Here is a 12,039-nt window from a genome sequence, read left to right as displayed (position 1 = left end):
TTGCCAGTAGCTGCCAATCCCATACCGTGTACACCTGCGCCACCGTTAGCGCAGGTCGATGTCTCGCTGCCATAACCTTACAAGGCTGATTGGCGTATTGTTTAATTTTTTTTATGAAATGGCGCGTAAATTCAGTGAAAAAGAAACTATTTAGTTTGTTGAACTATATACAGAAAGCAGGAATGCTTATGCAATAGAGAACCAAGAATTGCGGCCAGTGAGACTAGCGCCATCTACTGGATACGTGCCAACGACCTGAGCCAGCGCTTTGCTAGCCCAGAAAAGTTAGACTGGCGCCAGCTACTGGATACGTCTAAACGCGTCTTTAAGCGAAGAGTTTAGGCTTGCCTTGCGAGGTATACATCCTATCGTATCCGTGTTCGAGATCAAAATACGCTATTCACAATTATCCTAAAACGAGCACTTCACATTTCGTTTGTACCGGGTTAGTACCAGGTATCCAAATAAGCGATACATCACTATATCCTATAATGTAAAAGGTAGAAGTGGTGTATTTTGAGGTTGCACCCTATTAGTTATGTAACTTCACATGTCATCAAGTGCAGTACTTATATCGAAAATTATCTAATATTCTAAAAGAAAAGCAACGCGTCACAGGTCACTAACTAAAAATAATAATTGACAATCCTTTTTTTTCCCAGCAACAGCGCGCTAGATTTTGCGGCTCAATTCCATTTTAAATTGAGAACAATATGTAGTAGAAATAAAATGGAACCATATTTCTAAATTGAACGGGGTTTTCGAAAGTAAACAAATATATCAATAGTATAACATATCAAAAAACATAAAAAATAACAAAATGTGAAATATCAAATTTGACAAACGTGCGCAAGAGTACCTAAACTCTGACCGACTGCTGATCTCGGTATGAACGTCTGAAATCTACTACAAGTTGATGGATTTAAAGAAATTACAGTCTCAAAAATGATCTGAAGGATCGGAAGGAAAATGAAAAATCTATAAAGAATCTGAAAATTTTCTAGTATTAGACGATTATAGAAATCGGATACACTTATTACTTTGACTTGTACAATTACCGAAAGAGGCGCGCAATGACATACATACACATAGTGCATAAATTAATATCGCTCGCGCTACTTCTGCTTGTCATTGATAGATGTCTCTAGTTACGTTCAAGAAAATGTTTGTGTAAGAACCGCACAATTTCCACCCAAAACACTATATTATATGCTCAAAGTCCTCACTGATAGGCGGGTTGCCAATCAATTGTAAATCTGTAGGTAATATTACTATATAATGTCGGATTTCTTGTTTGTTTAAAGCGACATCTTTGTAATCGTGGATACACTAAAATGACACTTTGTAGTTCCTATAATTGACACACCTGAAATTTTTCGTACTTCCGAGACTAAAGTAACAACTTCACCCCATTATGACAAGTACTGAAGTGTCACTTTTTGTCCCGCCGGGATTAAATTTGGACGAAAATCCCGGAAGGATGAAATTACTAACAAGGCAATTTCAGTAGGTTGTTCCACATTTTGTATGCAGCTCTACTTCTTACCTAAACGCATCGTACTGCTGCTCATATAATTTTTTGAATTTCGGTTGTATCAATTCTTTACCCACTTTGGCTGCTTTTTATCATGTAGTGTAATAATATAAGGTTATTAACTTATGATTGTGTAAAAGTCAATATCCACAGGATATCCGCCGATATATGATGAAATTGGCTATTACAGCAATCTAGAAGTAAGTAGCAAGGTTGGCAAACTCGCAGGTGATTGAGTTTGACGACGATTGATAATCAGTAGTGTGTAAGACTTGCATTGAACGAGTTAGGTAGTAAATAAACTCTCTTCCCCAAAGGCAGTCATTTATTAGTAAATAATCCTAACCCCACAATCAATATCAAATACACCTTTGTCACCCACCACCATGACACTAGCAATGACAGTTTCCAAATTATTTTTCTTATCGATTTGCGTGTAAAACCCTGAGTACCTAAACCAAACCTTCTGTTTTCGAATACAATTTTCAAACACTTTCTACTCATTCGTAAAAAACATGCTTAAAATTTAGATGATATTCTACTCTTTCGCCACTTATCGGCATAAACCGCAGCAGTGCGGCTCTTAAGAGTCTGAACGATTTGGCGGACTTCGAACAATTGAAAGACGAAATGGATGTTGTTCAAGAATATGATTTGAAGACTAAAGAAGTTGAAGTCTAAGAGTCTTTTGACACGGACCACTTTATGTGGCGAGGAAGCGCTATTGAGTGGTGCGTTTTGAAGAATAATTGTTTCATGTGGAACTATATTTAAACGAACGCGACCACCGATTTAGAAACGCCAGGGTGGTGGTCGGCTCCCGTACTTGAACGTCTCCACAAGACGCAATCTTTCAGGTGTATCCGAGATACCGGATATGGCGATAAATAATAAGGCGGAAAACTTTCGGTCGAATTAAACGATAATTATACGTAAAAAATAGTGTAAATGTTATACGTTTGTCAAAAGGTTCGACAACACGTAAATTGTACGTGAAATATGGGTGATATAGTTCACCTTCGCATAAAATTTACCACTGACACGTTAAGAAAACGTAAAATTAACGAACGTACGTTTACTGGGCGTTGTAATCTAAAAAACTCTGATATAAATACCTTAGGTTCATTTTAAGTAGATTAACTTTAAAAAGAAGGAACCCCTAAGATATTACGAGAATGTGAAAATTTTCAATTAGCAACTAAGGTTTCTACTTCCTGTGAACGTATAGGACTTAACTGGGGGGCGGTTAATTTTGAACTAGTTTTATGTTATCTTATTAAATTTTCAGTTTTAGAAGCTTCTCCCATTTAAGTACCAACATTGCGTCAGCGCCTTAGAGATAAGATTGTAAATTTGTCAACATGTTTATGCCCAGATCATTAGAAACGAAAAGTAACATTTTTTAACTAACCGTTACAAAAAACTAGAAAATTGAAAACAATTAAAAGGAAGAATCTGCAAAAGAAGGAATACAAAAAATCAGCATACATTTAAAAAATCTGAAGGAGAATGCCGAAAGAATATGAAAGTTCAACAGAATTTGAAGAAACCCAAGAATCGAAAGCATTCGAAGACTGATGAACCCTAACAGAACCTAAAAGATCAGATGGGTCTGGATCTGGAGAAATGAAAGATTTTGTAGCATCCGAAGAATTTGAAGTTAGGCAACTTTGGAGAGGCCAACCCAGCTGCCTTCCTTTGAATGTGTCCCTAGGCGATACGAAAATAGTTTTACACTCAAGCAAGTACACCGAAAGTGCCATGTTTATTAACATGCATTCATAATTTGTTGCAGTTTCCAATATAGACATTGGAAATTTTTAAACTGGAAAGTGGACATTGCGCATAAGTAGGCAACCTGTCACCGAACTAAAAGAAATTATAATTTAAATTATGAAATCGGAATATGTTACCGGCAAATTGCGAAATCCTAGGCATTTAGCGAAATGACGAATACAACAGTCAAAGTGAGAAACGGAGCTGCAGTTCTCACTTTGCCTGCCTCTCCTTAGGGATTTCGCGAAATGCCTAAACATGCAGGCAAAGTGCGAAGGCTTCGTCATTTCCCACAGATTGCGGATACAGCGTTGCCATTGGATGGTAAACGACGCGTACGATTGCGATGTTATTTAAGTACTCGCTAAATATTGCGCTCACGCTTAGCCTGGTTGTATAGCTTAAAGTTAGGAAATTAACTGAAATTTAGAAGCTTAGAACATTTGAAAAATGGAAATTAAAAGTTAATAATAGAAATTTGAACTAGGAAGCTAAAATTACTGGTAGGTAAGTGAGAATTGAAACTGTGGAACCTGAAAACTGTAAACCGGAAACCGCAAACTGGCAATTGAAAAATGATTATGAGAGATATCCTTGGATGTTCTAGCTCCAAATAATCGTAGTGGTTGTTAGTTGTGTTGCTAGAAAATATTGGTCACACACTGAAATATCTTGCAAACCGTCTGCAACTGTCCAAGTATATACTTTCAGTTTCTATAGCGTAACGTGCGTAGAATGTGAGAAAGGTGTAAACGTAGGTATATATTTAATATATTATGTACTTTAGTACACATGAAATTGGAAACCAAAATATCTACGCCTCCGGAATTAATGAACCAAACCAAATATCAATATTATTCAATTTGTATTATTGACAACGCTTTCACGGATTCAAATCAACTGGAATTGGTGCAAAAGAAAGGCTTGCATACAAATACCGGACACAAAGAAAGGTTTAGTAACGAGTTGGGAATGCTGGCAACATCCGTCCCCGCCGGAAATAAAGAGCTGTTCGCAAATACATAATTTAAAATAAATAACTATGTATAGCAAATAGTGTATTTCACCAATCACTTACCATAAAGTGTGTGAACGACTTCCTTTTCACCGGGAAATGCGGGTGTCAGAGACCTGGACGACTCGCGTGTATCGTCGTCCGTAAACGCATCGTTTATACTTCCTTGAGGATGACTTTCAAGTGCCTGAAGTTTTCGTGAACCGCGAAGCGATCGATTTAGGAATTCATTTTGGGCCGCTATTCTTTCCTCTTCTTCTTTTCGTTTCCTTAATTGTTCCTACAAAGGAGCGAATACTGATTAGTTTTTCCACGAATTTTTAATTTTAATTCGCGATTGCGTCGAAAACTTCATATAAAAATTAAATATACGTAATCGTGATTCTATTATTGGAAACGTTTTATGTGCTCTTGATTTGAAAAGCTCTGATTTGTCTATCTTTCTCTCTATAAACAAAAGTTTGCAAATGATCTCTTTGATCTTAATTATAGTAAATGTGAAAAATATATCGATTTTGGGAATTGTTACGATACGGGATAAATCATAGTAATACAGCAATAACAGAAAAAAGAAAAGCAAAGGATCAAAAGCGTCGATCTCTATATTGTTTAGGTTGGTGTTAGCAAAATTTCACTTGAGAGTGAAATTCAATTGCAGCATGTAAAGCACTTCAAAAATTTCCGGAAAGATATTTCAATTTCGACTTTTATGAAATAACTTTCAGCATGTACCTAAAGAAAAAACTCAGAGCTGGAAGGCGGGTTAAACATGGCGAGAAAAAGCCTATAACTTTTTTTCTGATTCGTGGATTTTCGGTCACGTGCCTGTAATATTAATTTACGGCCAGATGGTGCATTAGAATAACGTCATTCTTTTTGGTTCGTTTCTCAAACAATTTAAATACTAGGGTGTATTTACCGTTGCATAAAATACCTCCATTTATGTCGAAAATCTTTACAACGCCATTCCATAAAAATACAAAAAATCCGTCTGTTCATCCGTCCCTACGGCTGTGCCACTTCATCTTTATCTTAAGACCTATTGCCCTACTTTCTCGCTATTTGGTTCGTTATGGTGCTGAGGCTTGCACCAAGGAAAGAATTTTTCATGTGCCATTTACAAAAAAAAACAATTGTAGCCAAAAATCCATTTTTTTCACTTTTCACAATTTTAAAATTTTGCCTTTTATTGTACTGATAAATACTATACGCGTTGTATTTCTCCATGTCAAGCGGCCTTTAGCCCAAAATCAAAAACATGGAGCTCGCTCGGTAAGTGTGACGCTACTTGAGCGTGGGAAGTAGACTGTTGACCCGGGACGCTTTGCCAGTTGGTCCGGGGGTATTTCGGAGGTTGGTCAGGAGCCTTTTGAAAGTTGGCCCTGTCATCTTGGATGCTGGACCCGCCATCTTGCATTCTGGACCATTCATCTTGGATGCTGAAGTCAAAATTTGGCCCGGGCCAACTGCTGAAATATTTCCCACGGTCCCAAGAATGTTCCCACTCTCACATTGCATCACACCTACTTTGCTCAGTTTTAGCGATGATTTTGGATCAGAGAGATCGAAAATCTTGATCTAAATCCCAAGTTGATTGTGGAAACCATTGAAATAAGTGGAAACGGTTGCTATGATCTCGGCTATGATAGTGAAAAAAATGTACTCTGTTGTATCATTTGAAACCCTGATTTATTATGTGCACTTTCTTGTTTGTGGACGGATCTTTCTGGAATTAAAGAGTGTTTCCTAAAAAATAAATGAAAACTAGACTATCTACAGGGTAATGATGGCAAAAAAAATATTACGTATGCGCAACATTTCTTATTTGTGATCCAATTCTTCCAAAATTTTAGCGGAAGATGCTTCCTACAAAATCAAACTGAAATCACGTGGGAAAAAATAAGATTAGATAATTTTATTGTTTGTGGACCACTTTTTGTGAAATACAAGCTGATTCAAAAAGAATACCACACTCCGTCCAGTCCCATGTCGCATCGAAAATTCAAATTAGAGATCATCAATTACCAATACGATGTGGTGTGTAGTTGCACACAATAACGTAGCAGAAACTCGATGCAACATGGCCGCCGATCTCAATAACCAATCAAAAAAATTAGACACTCTATTGTCGCCACTGTCTCGTACAAAGTCTCTTTAATTAAATTACAGTGACTCTGTGACAGTGTGGTCATACGGTTGTGTTATTTTCTATTGGTAGTTGGGAGATCCGCCTGCTTTGGCAAAATACACCGGATTGGTAAAAATGGAGGTAAAAATTAACCTGGAAACCAAGATTTATCTTGCCGCACACAATTGTGACAGCATTATTGGTACCATAGTAAAATCGCCTAATTCGGTTATACCAATCAGCTCAATGATAATTTCTACTTTGAGTAACTGTATATTAACATTACACAACCCTAAAGCGAGATCTAGCGACTGTGAATAACGCCACTATGATAATGGAAAATGCCATCCACGCAAGATGCATAAAAAATTATTCGATTGAACTTATTTCTACAAAGATAAAATTTTTGTTGGAAAAAATTGATGTCATAAGAAACCAAAAAAAAAATGGTCTACGATCGCGTGATGTTGCTAAGGTCTCGGTAGACACGCTGGAAGGTACGATTTTCAAAGAGCAGCTGCTGCCCTGCTCTGCTAAAAGTACCTCTAAATTATACACGGGCATAAAATAAAAAGATTTCAAAAACGAACATAGGCAATTAATATGGGAAAAAGGTTTTTTGCAGATCGTTGCTCCCCATGATAATTTAGGTCTTATCGGGTTTATAATGACACCAATCGAAAAAAGATTTTTTTTTTATCTAATGATATGCGTATTAGTTCATTTTCAGTTGTATTTCTCATTATTAACGATCCTCGAGATCGTTTATAATTTTGTATTGCTGTCTGTCTGTCCGTCTGTCTGTTCGTCTGTCCGTGTGCACGATAGCTCATTACTGAATAACGTTCTATAGAAACGCCCGATCGCTTTGAAAATTGAAACAGCTGTTCTTAAGGATATAAGAAAGGTCGCTACGTAGACTAACGGGGCAAAAAATTACAGCTCAAAAACTGCGCAAACGTCCAAAAAAGGGTTTCTTTTATAATTCTTGTTACAAAGCACATGTGAATGCCGGGTTTTCTGTGTTAGTAAATGTCCCTTAAGCCCCAGGTAATGAATAAAAAACAATTGCGCATGCGCAACCCTACTTTTGTATTTGCACAATCTCAATTTTCTTTATTTGTTAAGATATCTCATTGAAATTTAATATGTAGGCACCTCGAGTAAAAGTAAAACTAACGCCGAATGAAAAAAAATTGTTTTGCGCATGCGCAATCTTGTTTTTTTTGTTAAAATGTTTAAGCGAAATTTTGTATCTAGGCACCTGGAATAAAAGTAAAGCTAACTCCGTTTCAAACAATGTGTTTTACAAGCTATTCCGATCTGGTGGGACAGAATCAACCCCTTAAGGCGCGTTGTAAAATTAATGGATGCGTGAAGATCTCGAGGATCGTTCGGTATTCAGTTGTATCAGATTTTTTAAATAAAAAATGCGTTATTCGTTATTCAATTCGAAATGAATATCAGTTTACGACAACTGTCAATAATTTTTTTTGTAAAATTTATTCACTGAGGAAAAAGTATTTCCATGCATTTTAATGAGCGTCCCACTCCGTCTGTGTCAAGTCTTTAGAAAATTTTCATGGCTTAACATGATTTTGGTAATTAGAGTTATTGTCGAATTTTTGATAAAATAATGAAAACTAAAAACATTAGTTATTTTAAATTTCCTATCAAAAACAAACGAGGACGGCAAGGAAAATAATTTGTGGAAATTCTGTTATTGCCGGGTTAGACGATGAAGAATTAAAATATAAAATCGTTTGTGAAAATCACTTTAATTCATGTGATATTTACAAAAGCGGCAATCGAAAGTTATTGAGAATCAATTCAATTCCTTTGCCTTACTCAAAACAAGGTAACCATATTATTTTTTGTCGTTAAAATGACTTGAGAAATGACTGATACATTTTTTCAAGATTTAAATTACAAAGAAGATGGCCCTTCTACCTCATACTGCAATCAAACGTTCAAAGAAACGAGAAGTATTCCACCTCATTCAAAAATTTTTTGCGAAAAATCCAATTCAACCACAAATTCGACTTTATGTACAGAAATTTTGAAAATGCCATCACCACAAAAATTACTTAGAAATAATATTACATACAAGTTGAAAACTTTGGGAAAAAACCTAAATACGAAAAACGTTCAAATTCATTGAAAACTAAAATATCTCGCTTCTCAACAGGTTAGTCAATTAAATTTTTTGCATAGTTATCAAATTACCGGGCTTTTTTTGTCAAAAAATCGTATGGAAACTGGTACTTGTTCACGATTTTCTATGAACAGTAGCATTAAATTTTGACACAAAATAGCCAATGTCAATGATATTATTCAGTTATGAGTAATCGTGCACACGGACAGACGAACAGACAGACGGACAGACAGCAATACAAAATTATAAACAATCTCGAGGATCGTTAATAATGAGAAATACAATTGAAAATGAACTAATTCGTATATCATTAGATAAAGAAAAAAAAAATCTTTTTTCGATTGGTGTCATAATAAACCCGCTAAGACCTAAATTATCATGGGGAGCAACGATCTGCAAAAAAACCTTTTTCCCATGTTAATTGCCTATGTTCGTTTTTGAAATATCTTTATTTTATGCCCGTGTATATAATAATTTAGAGGTACTTTTAGCAGAGCAGGGCATCAGCAGCTGCTCTCGGAAAATCGTACCTTCCAGCGTGTCTACCGAGACCTTAGCAACACCACTCGATCGGTAGACCATTTTTTTTTGGTTTCTTATGACATCAACTTTTTCCAACAAAAATTTCATCTTTGTAGAAATAAGTTCAATCGAATAATTTTTTATGCATCTTGCGTGGGTGATAGACGTGATGGTAACGCTTCCAGCTAGGTAGACCATTACCATATTTCATTTTTAGGTATACTTAATTACTGTACAAACTTTCATTCTTGTAGAAATGAGGCATGTACATATTATTTATTAACATGTTCAGAACATTGTTGCCAATTTAGGCAACACCGCCGACGCGGTAGACTACCGTTTTGTTTACTTGTACCTTAGTGTAACTTTACACTATGCTTGTACTATCAAAACAATAAAATGGCAGAAAACCAGCTTTGTAGAAATGAGTGCACAAAAAATGTCGCTGCCTCCTGGACTATTAGGATATATCCATCCATGTAAAATTTTAGAATCGGTCGTTCGTTTCGAAATGAAAATCTTGTATGTACAACAGAGGAACTTGGGGAAATGCCCTAAAACAATACCAAAATGTGTCGCGCTATACTTTAATTTTTGTCCTTTCTGTAGTTTGATAGTAAATAATGCGTTTCGGAACACGGCAATTCCCATTTTTTTACTACAATATACGAATGTTTTGAGCATTTAAAGAGCAAATTATTAAGGTTAAAAGTTAACACATCTTATTTGATGCGTAGGCCAAAACTTAAATACAAATTAAAAAGTAAAGTATGCGGAGTTTATATGGGAAATTACGTATTAGGGAAAATGTCCCGATTGGAGCACGTTTTGAATTTGCAAATTACGCAAACCAATATTTTATGAGAATTATGTACTTTCTATTTCTAATCACCTTTTTAATTTACATTTAAACTAATGAGAAACGCAACTTTCTTGCCATACAATTGCAGTAGGTAAAGTATCTATTACGTGCACGTTATGCATTAAAAAAGTATCGATTGTTTTAAATATTTTTTTAAATAAACATGATACAATCGCAAACCGCAAACCTTGAACATCAATAAGCGTGTTGTGAAACGTTCAATACCTCGTAAAACATACCTGAACGCAATAATAATTATTATTAATAACACTTTTTCTATTATTTTCGTATGGGGGCGACGAAGACACCATGTTCATTCAGTAATCAGTTTTGGAAATTTACTAATACACAAAAATCACTTCGAATCGACCGACATAAGCAATCTACCTTATCAGAGATTGCGATAACATCCAATTATTATCACCTTTTCAAATTAATTGATCACCGAGTCATAATTTAAACGGCACCCACCAGCGACTAACAGGTTTTCACGTGTAATTATGGAAACACACAATTAGTATAAATTCCATGTAAGTACGACAGAGAAAGATAATGTTATGTCACGGTGTGTAAAATTTAAACAGGTAGTACCTACTCACGCTCCCTCCCCCGCCTGGTCTATTTCGTGTGCTCTATTGGAAATGAGCGTAATTTAAAAGTTGACATTTATGCACCCTAATTCTGTTTAATCCATCCCTTTATACCGAACTCAATTAAGACACCTTTAACCTTTGGCAGGTGGGGTACATTTGAAAGAAACATTCGCTTTGATCGGCGAGGCGAAAAGACAAAGTGTTAGTTATTATCGTCGGAACAAAATTCGAAACAAGGACGCGGACCTTTGTGTATATAAAGGGCCGATTTTGTTTCAAGTACCCGTTGACGCATTCAGGGGTGTCATTACCGTGTAATTAATCCATCTCTTCCTTTCTGTGAAGACTTATTTATTTCTCATGTCGCTTTTTTTAAGAGGGTGTAATTTCCTATTTACCACATAACATATTCTTCGATGGTACTGACTCAATTTGGAAAAGAAAAAATGCTATCAGAATAATTGGTACGTACTGCTGCCAGGGTATATTTTGAAAATTTGACAGTATAGGTACTAAAATATTTTTAAGTAGGCGACACAACCGGAAATTCATGGTACCTAACTTGCTCACTTTAAATGGACCACCCTATAGGTTATTTCATTTTTAGATTCTACGTACAATTCTATATCACTGAACTATACATAAAGTGGAACGCGAACTGGCGGTGTCCTGCCATAGCGCGTCGAGAGAAATAGCGCGCAAAGGCGCGATTTCTGTCACTGTTCCAGTATGTATAAGTATAGTTCAGTGCTCTATACAGGCTGTCCCAAAAGTATGGAATAAATATCGTATATGTATCTTTGTAAATCTCCATTATATCGAAAATACGTTTCAAATAAAAGTTATTCTGATTTTGATTTTTATCACTGACTACGAGTATACGGCTCAGTGGTAGAGCGGTAAGGCTATATAGACGGAGGTCGGGTGTTCGAACCTGGGCTCAGGTAAGAATTTTTCATCTATGACAGAGATGAGAATTTCCTTTGATCAGTTTCGAGCATTCTGCCGACCACTCCGAATTAGGTTTTCCTGCAATTTTCCTAATTCGTAAGGTGCCCGAGTAGTATAGAACAACTTAAAACCTTATGCAGAGGCACCTCTAAAAAAGCATTATGCGGTTCACTCTAGGTGCAAGCCTGTTGAGGGTCCAGAACAAGAGTGGGGTAATAAATAAATAAATTAGAATGTTTGATTTTTTGAATTTTTTTAAAACAAAAGCGTAACAGATAAATACTTTTTTTTTTAAATGACGAGATGTATAATATTCTGCAAACTTTTTTGGTAATGTCTTGTTCCTTTTTAAAACTCATTTGGATTAACCAGCAACTTCAATTTTTTCTGTACGAATCTGCCTTTTTTTAGTGTAATAATGTAATTTAACTTTTTCACCCACGCAGAGGTAGATGGCGGAGTGATTAACGGCATTCATCTGAAAATACAACTTTAGTCTAAGG

At 35.9% G+C, this 12,039-nt stretch overlaps 1 protein-coding gene across 2 annotated transcripts in view; it reads right to left on the bottom strand.

Moving 5' to 3' along the window:
* Positions 1–12,039, bottom strand: part of LOC116160943 (MAGUK p55 subfamily member 5-A) — a 75,179-nt gene that overhangs the window by 8,576 nt on the left and 54,564 nt on the right. For both annotated transcript variants that reach the window (XM_031474094.1, XM_031474095.1), the window contains exon 5: positions 4,389–4,605. In XM_031474094.1, the coding sequence (XP_031329954.1) occupies positions 4,389–4,605 (217 nt within the window). The remainder of the gene's footprint in view (positions 1–4,388; positions 4,606–12,039) is intronic.

This window comes from Photinus pyralis, unplaced genomic scaffold (genome assembly GCF_008802855.1).
Source record: "Photinus pyralis isolate 1611_PpyrPB1 unplaced genomic scaffold, Ppyr1.3 Ppyr1.4_LG10, whole genome shotgun sequence".
Taxonomy (NCBI): Eukaryota; Metazoa; Arthropoda; class Insecta; order Coleoptera; family Lampyridae; genus Photinus; species Photinus pyralis.
The sequence above is the reverse complement of the archived record's forward strand: the minus strand, read 5'-3'. Positions and strand labels throughout refer to the sequence as shown.